General features: G+C 45.0%; 1 protein-coding gene across 3 annotated transcripts in view; it reads left to right on the plus strand.

The window, feature by feature from the left end:
- Positions 1 to 16,181, plus strand: part of FGFR3 (fibroblast growth factor receptor 3) — a 55,955-nt gene extending 39,774 nt beyond the window's left edge. Inside the window, exons 8-18 of one of the 3 annotated variants that reach the window (XM_039383341.1) lie at positions 1,973 to 2,117; positions 4,806 to 4,999; positions 5,860 to 6,005; positions 6,099 to 6,220; positions 7,359 to 7,469; positions 7,626 to 7,816; positions 9,204 to 9,326; positions 10,684 to 10,754; positions 12,171 to 12,308; positions 12,794 to 12,899; positions 12,983 to 16,181. In XM_039383341.1, coding sequence (XP_039239275.1) covers positions 1,973 to 2,117; positions 4,806 to 4,999; positions 5,860 to 6,005; positions 6,099 to 6,220; positions 7,359 to 7,469; positions 7,626 to 7,816; positions 9,204 to 9,326; positions 10,684 to 10,754; positions 12,171 to 12,308; positions 12,794 to 12,899; positions 12,983 to 13,147 — 1,512 coding nt within the window. In that variant the 3' untranslated portion in view covers positions 13,148 to 16,181. Of the gene's footprint in view, positions 1 to 1,972; positions 2,118 to 4,805; positions 5,000 to 5,856; positions 6,006 to 6,098; positions 6,221 to 7,358; positions 7,470 to 7,625; positions 7,817 to 9,203; positions 9,327 to 10,683; positions 10,755 to 12,170; positions 12,309 to 12,793; positions 12,900 to 12,982 lie in introns of all 3 variants that reach the window. The other 2 variants (XM_027715547.2, XM_027715548.2) reach the window with 2 other exon arrangements.
- The last annotated feature ends 390 nt before the right edge of the window (positions 16,182 to 16,571 follow it).

The raw sequence follows: 16,571 nt of genomic DNA on the forward strand, positions 1-16,571 counted from the left end.
GGCATCAAGACTGAGTTGGAGAGCGTAAGACCAAAACTGAGAATTGTTTTATTTTCATTTCCAGAACTGAAGCTTCTTCTGAGGCCACTTAAAACAGTTGTGCATTTTCAGCCAAAATAAAAACAACTGTTTAGTGTTTAGGGAAAAAACTGATGTGCTGTTGTGGCAGCATGGAAGAAGATAAATAAACCCCTTGCTTAAGAGTCTGAACTTTGTTTGATTTATATGCACCACTTTATTTAGTAAAGAAGAGGCTCCTATAAGCAGTGGAAAAAATTACAGCTAATTTCTGAAAGGCAAAGTCAGCAGCGAGTTTCAGACCGCCACTGCTTATATTTTGTTTCCAAATTCTATTTTGGAATCTGATAATTGAAACAGTATTTGCTGGGCTGAGTTGCAAACACAAATCTCTGCTTAAACCCTTTCTCTGGTGCTCCTGTCTGAAGAGTTATTAAGAAACCGAGGAGATGGAGAAGGGGGAAACTGGTCTGTTTTAGAAAAGAAATCGCATGTGTGAAGGGAAGGGAGTTCACCTGCACGTGTTTTGGGGGCCAAATGCAACTTCTCTTCATCATTTAGGTCCTGGGTTAGGTGTCTCGCCACAGGGTGAGCTGGGGATGTTGCCACAGCTGAAAAGAAACCTGCTGTGCACAGTCAATCCTATCTGATGTAGGTGCGAAGGAGGTATTGTTTGGTTTACTGAAGTTCAGGTTTCTGTCTATTCCTGCAGTCTTGGATCAGTAAAAGCGCTGAAGCCGATGCTAACCTAAATCTGTTCAATGTGACAGAACAAGATGAAGGAGAATATCTGTGTAGAGCCAACAATTTCGTAGGCATAGCCGAAAAGCCATTTTGGCTCCACATTCGCAAACCAAAACCAGGTAAACCATAGACTCTGTCCCAAGGGCCTGGCAACTGCAAGAATGAGCTATAACATTTTTAAGAATCTAGTGATTAAAATTACTATTCATTTTGTATTATACCCTGTCAACTGACGCTGAATGGCTTTATCTTATTTCCTTGCTAATTTTTTTTTACAAGAATGTAACGCCTATACAGCAATTGCCATGGAAAAATTCCCACAATAAAATGACTGTCAAATTTTGCTATCAACTCTTCATACTTAATTCCTTTCCCTTCCTTACAATTGAGTGCTGATAACAGAATTGCATGTTAATGACCTCTGACGTTCAAAGCTCTGAAAAACCAAGCTGTTTCAAGTTTTTCACCCATAAAACTGATATAATCAGTTCTGTCCCTTGGAGAAGTAATGGAGAAATAAATATCAACATTGGCTCATGCAAGCAAACATGTTAACTAAAGAACAACAGCAGTCTCCTGGGCTCTGGGTTTTGACTCCAGCCTGGAGGGTTTGGCTGCTGTGTTGTTCAGTGCCACTGCAGGAAAGTTCTTAACAGGAGTTATACTGCAGTACTGAGGGCTGTGTAATCAACATATGGCTCTGAGATGCCCACTGAAGAAATGATAAAAAATTATAAAATTCTATATTTTTTAATGAACTCATGAACCAAAATGTTTGTATATTCCTCTGATCAGCACTTGAATCTTTCCCCACTACATCTCCCCTCCTTTATCCTTTCTTACTGTCTTTCCTCTCTCTCCTCTTTCCTCCTTTCTTTCCTCACCCCTGTACTCATCCTACTAACCCAAAGTCAGTCATATTGTGGGGGCAATTTTTCATTTGGATGCTTTTGCTTGCATGCTTCTTTAGTGGGACAGAGTAAGAACCTGGTGAAGGGAACTTTTTTTTTTGTTTGTTTTTGACTACAGGTTGCAGAGGGGAATGAATAAATAAATGTGGAAGATGGGCCATTGGAAAAAAAAATAAAAAAAAAGAACCACCTTAATCTGCTTTTAAAAAATTTGCCTGTGGTGTCCTCACACTTGCTGGGAATGTGGCTTATTCTCTGTTTTCCCTCTTTCTATATGTGTGTGTTTTTTTTCCCTGTAGACGGCAGGTGTTAACACAACGGATAAGGAGCTAGAGATTCTGTACTTGCGAAATGTTACTTTTGAGGATGCTGGGGAATATACTTGTCTCGCAGGGAATTCTATTGGGTTCTCACATCACTCTGCTTGGCTGACGGTGCTACCAGGTATTTCCTTCTGTGCTGGCTTCTCCTTCCCTCTCCAGGATGCCTTGATGTTTTGCTTTAGAAATGCCAAGTTCCCGCAGACCGCCTCTTGCTTGGAAGAGGGGTGTTTTCCAGGGAGGGATTTTCTGCAGACCCCTGTTGCATACTCGCAGCTGACTCTTTTTGCACTGCATCTAAAATTTTAAATAATTGCAGTAAATTAAATATTATAATAAATTAAATATTAATTAATATACTAAATAAAATAAAATAAATAAAATGCACGGGTTTTGTTTTTTTTCCTTTTTATCTAGATAGCAGGGAGATGTTCACAGCCTCTTTGTTAGGAGACTGTTAGGTGCCAAAATAAGGAGCTTTGTCTTCTTACACTGCCAGTGAGAGAAGGAAGCCTCCCCATGAGATGATCCAGGGCACCTAAATTGGACATGGATTGTGGATCATCTTATGAAGGATCCTTTCTGTCTGACCTCATATCTTAACCTAAAATTAGATGCATAAGTGTCTGGTGTGAGTACACCCTTCCCTGCCTGTAGCATTATTTCCACTTCACGGATGAGCAGGCCAAGATAGTGATCTCAAACAGAAGGTCAAGGAGAGTCATCTGCAGACAGAGCACAGGAGTCCTGGCTCCCAGGGGCATTGCATGCTGCCTGCTCCAGCTGGGATCGATGAAAGCTGCAGTGGGCTTGAAACCCGAGGCCAGAGTGACCTCGATTTTGTGGTCCTTTCATGTGCAAAGCTCTTATTGACAATGAAGCCAGCACAGAATATGCAACAGAGGGATCTGCTCTCCAAAAGGGGGAATGAGGCTGTGCTGCCCCTTCACCTGCAGAATCTGCCTCCAGCTACAGGGCAGGCTTGAGCATGGTCCAGAGAAGCACTAGCAATATTCATATTGAATCTCATATGTGCTGTGCCTTGCACAGAGTGCAGAAACAGACCTGGAGTATGTTCAATAGACCCTTAATGAAAAGGCATGCAAAATCCTGGACAGCCCACTCTGACTCATCCAGTCATAGACCACATTTGGGTCCATCTCACAACACATCCATCTCATGATGTGTTTAGGAACTGGAAACTTTGGCATTTCTAATCTTGACTTTATCTGTGCGGATGATTTGGATGTAATCGCTTTTACTGGGGCTTAAGAAGGTCTCCTCCATGCCCGACCCTGCAGCTGGTGGGATCTGCTGATCTTTCCTGTTTATTTGCCAGCTCTGTAATAGCTGATCTGATCCTGTTTCTGCTTCTGACATGCACTGGATGAGAAATCATTTCCTTTCGTTAGAAGACTAATGTTTCTGTTATTTTGAGAATCTCACAATATTGTCTCAACCGACTGATGCTCTGTTTTTACAATGTATGAATTTACACCTCTTACTTTATCAAAGAATAAGCAGGAGAAAACCCACCAAAAAACCTGAAGCAGAACTTTATTTTGAAGTCAGACACAGCGAAGGACAGCTGTCTGTGCAGCAGCAGGCCTCCACAGAGGGGGTGCAGGATACAGCCTGTCGGGGGAACCTCAGCTGGTAAACCCCCGTCCACGCTATGGGAGGAGGGACGTGGAGCAGAGAACGAGACAGTGTGAGCCAAGGCAGCAGAGCTGTGGCACCAACCGTAGTGCCTGGTCCCAGGAGATCTGGTACCCCTTTCTCACAGGAAGGGATGGCTGTTTGGCAGGATCAGGCCCTCCACAGCTGGCACACAGGCTGGTGCAGCCCCCACTGTCACCGACAGCCCCTTCCCCATGTCCCCCTGGACACAACCATCCATGACCTGACATGGAACCTGCTGCTGCCAGGGAAAGGCTCCTGCTGCTTGCCGAAGGGGCTGCTCAGTGGTGGACACGATCCATCAGTGAGCTACCCGCGCCGGCATGACTTCATTATAAAGTTTCCCACTGCTGACTGTTCCTCTGATGCCAGCATGCCTTTGTGGGACAGAAAACCAGTCCTACCATGGCCCCTTTCTCTGGTCTACGTGCCTGTCCTGAAAGGAACAAGAGAGAAAACACAGCTGAGCTTTACTGGTCTCTAAATAAAGTCTTGCTAGCAAGTAGCCACTGCTGATGGGCTCATGCCATCACCGTCCTGGCTCACGCACCTCTCTGAACCAGACCTTCCAGCCTCTACACAGCAAAACAGTTTTCGTTGAATAATTAAGCAAATTGTTCTGAGGCTTTTTCCCTGTGTGATACCTTATTGCTGGGTGCTCCTTGAGCCCCTTGGTCCCTCAGAGCAGGCACTGGTCCAGTGGAAATCTTTGATAGAGAATCTGAGTAAAGTGAAGCAAACCCCAGTCCTACAGCTTTTGCACATCCAAGGCATCTAGCTACATGGTGTGGATGTGTGGAGAAAGCAAGATCTGGGTCAGAGGGACAGCACAGATGTGTGAAGATGCCTTCAGCCTAGAGCAGTGATTTTCAGTCTGTGGGCTGAATACTTTTAAAAACCAAAGGTTGCATCAAAGGGCAGTAGAATTACCCCAAAGAGGCAAACTGAACTAATGTTTTAGCTACAGCCGCAGGCAGAAAACCACTGGCCTGGGAGAATCCCCTCACTGAAGTCACTCAGCAAATTGGCGTAGCTGAGCAAGTCCTCCCCAAATTCTTTGTGCTGCGTGTGTGTGGTTGCCTGTGGGCAGCTGCCTGCCCTGTCCTGACTGCCATCTTTTGTCACCCTGCAGCCGAGGAGCTCATGGAAATGGATGATTCAGGCTCAGTGTACACTGGCATTCTCAGTTATGGCACTGGCTTTTCTTTCCTTCTCCTGGTGCTGGTCTTGGTGATTGTCTGGAGGATGAAAATGCCAAACAAAAAGGCCATGAACACCCCCACTGTACAGAAAGTCTCCAAATTTCCACTCAAGAGACAGGTAACAGAAAGTAGATACAAGATTCCTATTCCCCCCTATGGTATCCCTCTTTTTTTTTTTTTTCTTCCTCCTCTATGACATTTTCTCTCTAGGTGAGAAGCTCCATCAGAAAAACATTGCCCAAGAGGGACATAAGTTGGCTGCAGCCTATAAGTGTAACCCCCTTTTATTAATTCCTGTGCCAGTGGAGCAGTGGCAGGTGGCTGCTGACTCTGGTTCATGAGCAGCCCCCAAGCAGCGGCATCGCTGCTGCCCTTGTCCAGGAGGGGCTGGCAGTGCAGCTGTGGGTGCCACAGAAGCACATCTGGCAGAGGAACAGTTCAGTCCAGGCTCCCTGATGGAGCAGGGATTTGAGGAGAAGGAGCACGTGTAATTGCGCTCCTTCCTGCTTTCACAGAGGTCACTGGTGAACCCAGAGCAGTTCTCATGGAGGTGGCAGAGGGTCCTCTGTGCAGTTAGAGGAATTGCAGAGGGGCAGGAGCAAAAGACAGCACATGAAACCCCATAGTGAAGGATACGGATTTCAAGCTTTGGCTGCAAGCTCATGGTGGCTGTTTACAGTGCCAGAATGGGAGAGGTCACTCCATAGCCTGTATGTGCTGCGGCGATGCACGCGGAGCAGCTGAATGGATTGCTGCTGGAGGGCACTGGCTGATCTGTCCCTTCTTTCCACAAGCTAAAAACCTGACCACAGGTGCCTAAATGAGTGCATTTCTGCAAGGGTGGGGGCATTTCCTGATTAGAAATTTCCAGAAATGTGTGTCCATGGGCAAAGAGAGCTCAAACCTCCTCAGTGTTCCATCTCAGGCACTGCCTGCCCTGGGAATACAGTTGGCAATAACACTTCATTTGCTCTACCCAAGCAGGTGTCGCTGGAGTCCAACTCTTCCATGAATTCCAACACGCCCCTGGTCCGGATCACACGTCTCTCCTCCAGTGATGGGCCAATGCTGGCCAACGTTTCCGAGCTGGAACTGCCTCCAGATCCCAAGTGGGAATTGACACGTTCTCGGTCAGTCAAACCCATGGGTTGGAGCCTCTGTGCCTGCTGGTGGTGTAGCCACACCAGTACCCCCATAACATGCCTGTTTGTTCCTCCCTGCAGCCTGACCTTGGGGAAGCCTCTTGGTGAGGGGTGTTTTGGCCAAGTGGTGATGGCAGAAGCAATTGGGATTGATAAGGACAAACCCAACAAGGCCGTCACGGTTGCTGTCAAGATGTTAAAAGGTATGGGGAGTCCACAGAAGGCAGAACAGCATATTGTGCTGGGATTTCCTCTGTTTGCCTCTCTTTTAAGTCTTTTATACAAACAGATACAGTAGAAGAAAGCAAGAACTGCCTTTCTTCCCCTTCACCCATATAGCCTGGGGGTGAGGGCTGTCCTTGGAGAGCAGGTAAAAGTGCAAATCCCATCAGGAAGAGGGACTGGGAATTAAACCAGTTCTCTGCCAAGGGGCAATAGCATGCCTGAGAAGAAGGGGAACCCCCTTCTCTTCTAGTCAGCTCCATGAATCAGCCCACTCCTTGCTCCTCCCATAACCAGCGCTGCCTGTTCTACCAAAAGCTTATGCAGCGAGCTCAGATGGGGTTTGCAGAAATTCGGTTGGCAAACCCCTTCTTGAGGAACTTCATGGAAAAAACTCAATCCCAAACTTGCTGGAGCAAGTAGAGTAGGGGTTCCAGCAGTGAGCAGTGAGCAGCCTGGGCTTGAGGTTACATGGGGTGACATGTAAAAAAAAGTAATGTTTCTTATCAGAAAAGGATTTGTTTAATTTACATTTTCTTCAGTCCATTCTGAAGCGGGGTTTGGAAGTAGGAACATTTACATCTTTCCAAATCAAAGCATTCTTTTGGGAAGGTTTTCCCCCATTTTTCTGCTTTTGCAGAAATGTTTTTCTACTTCTGTAGAAAAATTGCAGTTTTCTATACAAAAAATACAATCCTTCATGTAGCCACTCTCCCAGCTCTTACCTTCCACCATCATTTACTCTTTACCCGTGGAGCTGAGGGAGGGAAACTATCAGAAAAGCAGGTACCAGGTACCAAAACCTGACTTTTTTTCTGTAATACTTACCGTGAAGAAACAGAAGATGAAAGGCATTATTGATTTCCATATGAACATTTATCTCCACTTATTTGTTCTTTTATCTTTTTTTGTTCTAATGGTAGTAGATTTTGGTTTTATTTTGATTCTTCTTCCCAAAGTAGAACAAAACCAAATACAGCCATATTTTGAGTATTGTTTCCACACCAAAGCCCCACAGGGCTACACAGCAGTTGTAACTACTGTAAGTAGTAACTACTTCCCTAAACACTTATTCTTTTCCATGACATTTTTTTTGCTTTCCTCTCCTACCTTCTCCAGATGACGCCACAGACAAGGACCTTTCTGACCTGGTCTCTGAGATGGAAATGATGAAAATGATTGGAAAGCACAAAAACATTATTAACCTCCTCGGTGCCTGCACACAGGATGGTACGTAGCAGAGCAGCCCAGTGCTCACAGGGTCGTGGGAGGCTCAGGTTTGGCTGTCCCTCCGTGTAATTACTCACTGGCTGTCCAGAATAACCCAGATGAGATTTTGGTGGTCAGCTCTTCCTCTGCTGGACACTGATGTGCCCTTCTTTGCAGGACCACTCTATGTGTTGGTGGAATATGCGTCAAAGGGGAACTTGCGGGAATACCTCAGGGCACGTCGCCCACCTGGCATGGACTATTCCTTCGACACCTGCAAGCTGCCCGAGGAGCAGCTGACGTTTAAGGACCTGGTTTCCTGCGCCTACCAGGTGGCACGGGGCATGGAGTACTTGGCATCTCAGAAAGTGAGTTGAGAAACATCATTTGGTAGAAGCTTCCATCAAAGCCACGTATTCAAAGGCAGGCCATGCTATGTGTGTGGAACAACCTCAGGCAAAGCACTGCAGGCTTCTCCCTTTAGAGATCAGACTTTTCCCTATGAAGTGTCTTGGGGTTTTTGCTGCAGGCTTCACCCATATGCAGAAGTCCCTGTGTGCTGGCTTCATTCATGAACCATGCAGCTGTGCAGCCCTTGCTGTCACCTGCAGGACCATTAGCATCCCCAAAATGCCTATAAAACACAAGCAACCCAGTCCTTGGTGCCTTTCCTCACCAGTTCAACCTCTACCACTTGTAGAGGTAACTGAGCTGTGCAGTTCTGAGGCTCAGGCAGCAGTGGTCAGGGTGAGCGTCACGCCGAATTGTGCACTTCCACTGCGGGAGATGTTAGGTTGGACAGCAGTGAGAAGCTGAGTGCAGCCCTGTTCCCCTCACCTCCTTTCTGAGATCGCTAAAGATGCAGAGCACTCACAGAGAAACTGAGATCCTGAGTGTAGCTCATGTGTTTGCAGCTGTCACGAGCACGTGTAGGCTCAGTGGGAGCAGAGCCGGCAGTGGATTTGGCTCAATGCATGGCGGTGCCCAGGATGCTCCCAGGGGAGCACTTTGCTGGTGCTGAGCCAGCTGCTGTGTTTGCTTACATCATGCCCTGGGATTACTCCTGATTTACTACCCTGACATCAGCAAGTGGAGAATCAGGCTTTGGTTCACCAAGCTGTGCCCCAGCCAGCATGGCCTTTCTGTGGGCAAGGGAGCATTGTAGCAAGAGCAAGTTCAGTTTCAGATGTCAGATGTGTTTGTCCTCTGCCTGCAGTTCACGGTGGGTGGCTCATGGTGGCTTTAAACCTTTTCTGCACAGTGCTGGCTGATTTAACATCTTTGTCAGCTGACAACTATGATGTTGGGGGTTGAACTAGGTGAGTTTTAAAAGTCCCTTCCAACCCAAACCATTCTATGATTCGATGTATTTTGAATGTATTGGGGATATCTGAATGCAAGGATCTTTTTCCCCCTCAAACATCAGCCTGCACTCCTCCTCCTGGCTTCACGTCCCAGTAAGTGCCCATAGAAGGGGAGAGTTGGCTTTTCTCATCTGTGCATCCCCTTTGGAGAGAAAAGGCACGTGCATGGCTGTGTCAGCGCTGGGGCTGCTGATTAGGTGTTGCTAAGAGGTGGTTCCCACTGAGCATGCATGATGGGGCGGTGACACAGAAAGCCAGGAGTTAAGCAGTGCCCACAGCTTTATGAGCTCGGGAGTCAATGAAACGGCAGCTCATAAACCACACGGTGCTGCTGGTTCCAGGCGCGAGCAGCTAACGAACCCTTATTTATTGACTTGCTCACCTTCCACAGTGCATTCATCGCGACTTGGCAGCCAGGAACGTGTTAGTCACCGAAGATAATGTGATGAAAATAGCTGATTTTGGCCTCGCTAGAGACGTTCACAACATTGACTATTACAAGAAAACCACCAATGTAAGTACAGCGCTGCCGAGCACACGCAGTTCTCCTTCTGACAGGGAACTCGGTCATTCCTGCAGCAAGTGGCCCTTGTCCCACATCTCTCTTTCTAGAGGGGCTTAGGAGGAAGAAATCTGATGGGGACCTCACCTAGGGAGGGACTGTAGATAGACTGGTCCAAGGAGTCTATACACCATCTGTTTTCTTCCTGACAGATCCTGCTCCTGCCAGCAGCGGGTTGAGAGGTCTCAGCTCTAGCCAGGAAACTTTAGACTAAGAGAAACAGAAGTTTCTCCCATAGGGGAATGAAACCTTCTCAAGTCTGCTCCAGTACTGTTCCTTAAGGTCCCAAGGGGCCAACTTCTGTCTCACTAGAGCCCTTGACAGAGGAACATTACTTGCATACCTGGAGCTACCTGGTTTTCGAGCATTTCTCTCTTTTTTACATCCCAAGTTCCTTGACTCCCCTGCCAAGAGTGAGAAGATGGTCCAGGCAGTCCTTTGAAGCCCACTATGGCCATACTTATCCCCTCCCAATAGTATATCAGAAATCTTTCTTAATTGCCAGGATTTCTTAATCATAAATTAATAACAATTCTTGGGAATTTTAGTCATAGATCAGATAGATGGATTTTCCCTGTTTGACCTGTGTTGGACAGCTGAAAGCATAATCCCATTTGTGTATTCCATCTCTAGTTGTCTCCCTCAGTGAGACAGTAGGTCAGAAGAGGACAAAGTTCCCCCATAGCCAAATTATGGCTTAAACATGAAACAGTTCTTTCTGACTCCCTCCAGGGGCCAAGCAAAGCCCCAGAGAATTATAATTAATCTATTCTTTCTCATTTCATATTTCTCATGTGACAGCCTGTGTTTATGACCCTGATGTAGGATGGGATCAGACCTCTTCTCTTAGCCTCCAGCAGGATCAGGATTTGTTTCTTAGAGGATCTGGCCCTTGCCTTCACTCTTTAGGAGTTCCTTCAAGTTGAGCCTAGGCTGGGTTTGGACTTGTAATCAACTGTTTCTTCCAACCAAAGCGACAGAAAGTGTTGTCCCATGCTCTGCATCTATGAGTAGTGGATGCTGTTCCCATGCAAAGATTTGGATGCGCTGATACGTTAAACCTGCCTTGGCAGTGAAATACAGTCCTTGACAGAGAGCATTTACTGCAAAGATTGTCAGCGAAGATCCAGGGATCAAATGCTCTAATCTGTTTATATGTGGCCACTGCTGCTTTGCCCAGTGACCGGGAAGGCAGATGTGGTTGTTAATGAAAATGTTTCAAACTGGATTAGAAAAGAAGATTCAGATGGTGCCGTTGTGGCTGGGGAAATATGCTGATGGGATGTTCCCATTGTCTTCCTAATTACAGGGTCGGCTGCCTGTGAAATGGATGGCTCCAGAAGCCTTGTTTGACCGGGTCTATACTCACCAGAGCGATGTGTAAGCAAACCTACACTTTAAAAAAAAAAAATAATAAAATGACAGGAAAATCAACACCTATAGTATCTTACAGACAAACATACTGCTAAGCATGACCTGGGGCACCTGAGGATGCAAAAACGTAGGAATCAGTTCCAAGCTGCATCTTCGCTCACGTGGTTTTGTTTTGCCGTTATCTGGTTGCTTTCATCTGAGGATCTCTAGTGAGCTGCTGAAAAATTATTGGAAAGCAGGCAGGCATTTCTTGTCCAGCTTATGGATGAGGTGATTCGTCTGGCGGTTGAAAAATATTGTGCTAAAAAAAAAATCTCCATGAAAAAAAAATCACCCTCGGCATCCTCCACGCTTTGCCCCAGAGAGTTAACACTTCAGTCAAGTATGTGGAATGAGCTTGAAATACTCTGTCTGCTGTTAGAATTGATCAGAGAGTATTCAGCAAATATATCCCCAGATTAATTTTGCCACCTTTATTTCCTTTATTTTTCCTAATCCTATCTAGTTTTTCAGTGCCTCTGCACAGTAAGCAAACAGCAGAGCCCGCCTTACATGTAGGTCGGTATCACATCTGAATTTTGCAAGGGCTGAAGCAGCTCCACATGCACACTGGAATTTTTATTGCAATATTTGGTCAATAATGGCGTTTTTACAGTCAGCCTGCCTGCTCCCCAAAGCTCACTGCTTGCAGTTGCACAAACGAATCTTATTCTATTTCTGTAGTTTTCCCATACTTTGGCTTTTATTGATCTTAAATCATAGTTTCCATGCTTAGGTAATGCTGCAGAAGGCATGACAGATAAATCAAAGCTAGAGAACGGGAGAGCGAGTGTGCATGAAAGCGAAACAGAGACAGATAATCCCTGTTTTTAAAAAGAAAATGAAGAAGGCAGAAGATATTTTTGAAAAAGAGGACTTTTAACCAGAGCACAGCTGCAGGACTGGAGTGTGTAACATTAGTGCTCCGCTGATTTTTGTTGGGGTATTTTTCTCCCGGCTTGGCCAGTGAAATGAGTGTTGTAACAAGCAAGTTTTGGTATCAACTTGCACAATTAGTGGCCTGTGGTTCCAAGCCTGCAATTCAGTGAAGCCGTGCATGAATAATTTGATTTGTTCCATTCAGTGGAGCTGGTGGAAGACCTAACAAAGAGCTGGGGGTGATAGATGGGCTGTCACCTATCTGATTAAATGCTCATTTCAATTTCAGACTTGGTGCCTGGGATTTCTTTGCTATTGAGTTGGATCAGCAGAGATCTCCAAGTAACTAGTAAAAATGGCCTAGGCAATTAGTCATGCTATTGATGACTTTGTTAGCTATGCATGGCTGCACAGAAATAAAGCCAAGCCAGGGGGAAAGGGATATGGGGGGATGCTTGGAAAAAAAAACTCATTGAATTTTAAAGATCTTTCTTTGGTTTCCAGCTGGTCCTTTGGAGTGCTACTATGGGAGATCTTCACTTTGGGAGGGTCTCCATACCCGGGAATTCCTGTTGAGGAACTCTTCAAGCTCTTGAAGGAAGGCCATCGGATGGACAAACCTGCGAACTGCACCCATGATTTGTGAGTGTGTGGTGTGGGCTGACCTTCTTGCACTGCTGACCCTTCCCTCTATGGTCAAATAGTGTCCTAGGCTGTTTGAGCTGTAGTTTGAGCTGTTGGTGCATCCCCACTGCAAAATTTTGCAGCCATCTCCAGGTAGACTTACCCATCCCAACTCATTTTGGCTCAGCCCATGGCTACTGAGCAGCGTACGGCGCCTGACCTCGTTTGGCAGGTGCTGGTTGGGGGTGTAGCTCTGGTATGTCACCTTCAGGACAGATCCTCCTCCTGCTTGGAGAGCACAGTCATGCATGAGATGATGGGTGATGAGAGTCACAGCTCCACAGAACCCTCCTCTTCCCCCCAGCCTGCCACACACCGAGGCCACCACGACTGGGGTTGCGTTGGCCGTAGCTGTTCTCTCAGGCGATTTTAGGGTGGGTGGGCAGGCGGTGGGTGCTGCATAGCCCCACCAAGGTGACTGTCCCCTCTCCCCTCTCATGCAGGTACATGATCATGCGGGAGTGCTGGCACGCCGTCCCGTCGCAGCGACCCACCTTCAAGCAGCTGGTGGAAGACCTGGACAGAGTCCTCACCGTGACGTCCACCGATGTGAGTGTGGTGGGGCGGGTGCGGGAAGGGGTCCCTCGGTCCCCGGCGGGGGGCACCCACTGATGGGTCTGTCACCCTGGCAGGAGTACCTGGACCTCTCGGTGCCCTTCGAGCAGTACTCGCCGGCTGGCCAGGACACCCACAGCACCTGCTCCTCAGGGGACGACTCGGTCTTTGCACATGACCTGCTGCCCGACGAGCCCTGCCTGCCCAAGCATCCCCCCTGCAACGGTGTCATCCGGACGTGAGGACCCCCGGCACAGACGGATGGACGGATGGGAGGGCGGACAGAGTGCCCACAGAGGTGCGAGTGTGGGGCACCGCCGAGGGTGAAACCGTAGTGAAGGATCTTCCAGTGGAACTGCATGATGGTGCCCGGAGATTTGTGTTGTCGACGAGCTGTTCAGGGTAAAAAAAAAAAAAAAAAAAAAAGATTAACTTTTTTTATAAATTTTTTTTAAAAGTTTTTTTTTCTCCCTATTGCTGTATGAAAAGTCAAGAAGCACTGTTTGGCCTGAAGGAACTAATCTCTTGCCAAGATGATCTATCGTAGATGATTTTTTTTTTGTTGTCGTTATTTACTTTTCATTTTTTTGGGGGTTTTTATCTTTACTACGCAGAATGTTGAACCTGGGGGGTGCTGACCTCCCAGCCTCCGCGCTTGCGTTTCGAGTGCCAGAGTAACCGTTCTGTGCCTGCAATAAGAAGAAGAGAAAAAAAAGAAATCTTCCTTTAAAAAAAAAAAAAAGAAAACAAACAAAAAACACACACACACAAAAAGGTGTAAAGAATGTGGAAATTCTTGGCTTATGCAATCTGTACATGAACCTTTTTGGTGGAGCTGAAAAGCCACGTTGCCTGCAGGGATTCATATATTTATAAAAATATCTATATTTTTGTTGTCGTCGTTTTTATAGCTTCATGATCGTGCTACCCAGCTACATAGAAGGAATCCTTTTTGGAAGAAGAAGAAAAAAAAACAAAATTAAGTAAAACGCAAATTGTCACGGAGAAATGAAAATAAAAATAACAAAAAGAGACGGTCAAGTCACCTGAAGTGTCAGCGCTTTGGCCCTTGCACTGGGCTGGGAGCGATGGGGCCGTGCCAAGGCAGGAGCAGACCTCAGGGATGGGCAGAGACCCCGTGGGGTCCCTGGGGAAGAGAGCACCACCAATCTGAGAGCGGCGGGGTGCCCTGAGACCTGGCTCCTGGGTGCCCACACAGCATCTCAAGTCACATCCTGGCCTCTGAGAACAGCCATTTTTTGGGGGAAAAAAAAAAAAAATCTCGCTTTTGGTGTTTGCCTGTTTTTGCTTGCCAAGGGTGAGTGGGGGGAGCAGCTCCTCCACCCACCCCTCGATGCCAGCGGTTTGGCTCCATCTACGTGCAGTGACTCGGAGAAAGAAGTTACGGGTACCTGTAGGCAAGAGCCTTTAACTTATATCAAAAAGGTTTATTCCAGAGAATCTGTGTATATATCTATAAATATATCATGTATATATATAAATAAATATATTAAAAAAAAAGAATGTATAATACTAATGCAACATAAAGCAGTACTGAGAGAGAGTCTCAAAATACGAGCATTGCAATCTAGGATATACTGATCTGGGCAAAAGAAAAGATGTTTTTGATTGTTTTATATCTTCACAGTTTTGTTTTAAAAATTGTACCTTAACGTGTATATTTGTAAAGTTATTTATAGATATTAACATATCTGTTCATTGGTTTAAATAGCATAGCGTTACTGTAAACTTTAAATTTCACCGAGCTTAAGGGTGTTTTTTTAACTTATTAAAAGTGGAGAAAAAATATATTAATCAAGTTTTTCCTTTGTGTTTATGGGAAATATTGAAAGAATGTATAGATGTACAGTCCTTTAACAAATTACATTTAATGTTATAAATATATATATGTATTCATTAAAAAAATATTAGTTTATCCTGGATTGCAGTGAGCAAAGGTAAGTTTATTTTTCAATACATCACCAGTGGTTAAAACCAAACAAATAGCAACAGAGAGATGATTTTTACATATTTCAGAAAAACAAGGCCAAGAATTCTTCCATCAGTTTAACCACTGTGCATTAAGGGGGTGTGGGTGTTTATTTTTCTATTTTCAAATGAAGGTATTCTTTGTGGTCGATTTAATAACAAGTGTGCAGCAAAGCGAAATGTTGACTTTGGATGATGTGGGGTAGGGTTTTTTTTTTCCCTTTTGCCAGTACTGTTGTATTTTGGGGTTTCAGAAATGCCATGTGAGCAAAATAGTGACACTGTTCGCAGGAGAGCTGCTACGGCTGCGTATTTCTTTTGCATCTAACACGTTGGAAAATACCAGTGACGCCTGATATTTGGTGTTTAAAATGCTGTGCTGTTTTGTTCCTCAATGCCAGATAGCTGTTTAAAAGCACAGGACTGAAATAAGGAATGTTAGCACGGATCAGGCTGACAATGGGGGAGGTTTGGGCTGAGGATTTTTTGTGGGTGGGTTGTTTTTTTTGTCCAGGAGACTTCATGTACTACCACAAAGAGGCAAGGCAAATTGCATCCTGAATTCTTTCTTTCCATTTTTCTCTGGTGCGTATTACATATCAATGTTGTGGAATAGCAGGATGACAGCATCTCGTTTTAAGATTTTTTTTTTCTTCTTAGAGCCACAAAATCCTTACCCTAAAATAAATAATTTATAGTTTGAGGTTACTTCAGTGGAAGTTTGAGAAGGTAGATTTCTATAGATTTTTGTTTTGTTGGAATAAAAAGAAAAGAATTTTTTGGTATTTTCTTACAAATGTCTGCTAATTGTGTACATTCCAAGTACTCGAAGCATCGAGTTTTCCTGTACTGAAAAAAAGAAAATGTACAAAACTGTGCATGATTTTAAATGTTACTAGATATTATAAATATATATATAATTTATTGAGTTTTTACAAGATGTATCTGTTGTAGACTTGTTGACTTTAACATTTCTTATTCAATGCTTATATAGTTTTATAGCCTGGACTATTATCTTTAAAAGCTTAAAAAAAAATTAAAAATTCCAATTTTGTTACATTTTATACTGTTGATGTTACAATCCACAGGTTTGCATAGCGTGATTTTTGCAATGAGCAACTCTGTTCAGTTTATTTTAATACTGTATTTCTGTGCCTGACAGCTGTAGCTGTCAAAGGTGTGAGATGAACACTAAATAAAACTATTCTGCTTTTGTTAACATGGGAAACTTACTTCTACCAAAAAAAAAAATTAATAAATAAACAAGATGTTAAATTTTGGGATTTACATCCAGTTGTGAGGGTCCTTTGCAAAACCAGGTCTTCCAGGCACTGGGATTTGTAGTTCCAGGAGGGTTTAATTTTTATAGTGCTGCTTTGCAAGTCCTGGCCAGCACAGGTTTTGAATTCATAATAAGTTTATAGCAATTTTGGTTGAAGGGACTGTATTCTGTATTTGTTAGTGAGTACATTTATAGCCACACAAGCCACTGTGTGCACAGAGTTGTTAACCCCTGCTCTCATACGGAATTAAGCACACAGCAGTAGCAAAAGGACAGGAATTGCTCATTAAAGCTCCCAGTGGGAGACTTCTCCCAGCTCAGTGGGACAGGCACAAGGGACCTAATCCTGCCTGGATCCCAAGGAGCAAAAGGTGACCAAGTTTGGCTTTGGATTC

This window comes from Pipra filicauda, unplaced genomic scaffold, assembly GCF_003945595.2.
Source record: "Pipra filicauda isolate LSUMZ 115617 unplaced genomic scaffold, ASM394559v2 scaffold305_size881528_pilon, whole genome shotgun sequence".
In the NCBI taxonomy this organism is placed as follows: Eukaryota; Metazoa; Chordata; class Aves; order Passeriformes; family Pipridae; genus Pipra; species Pipra filicauda.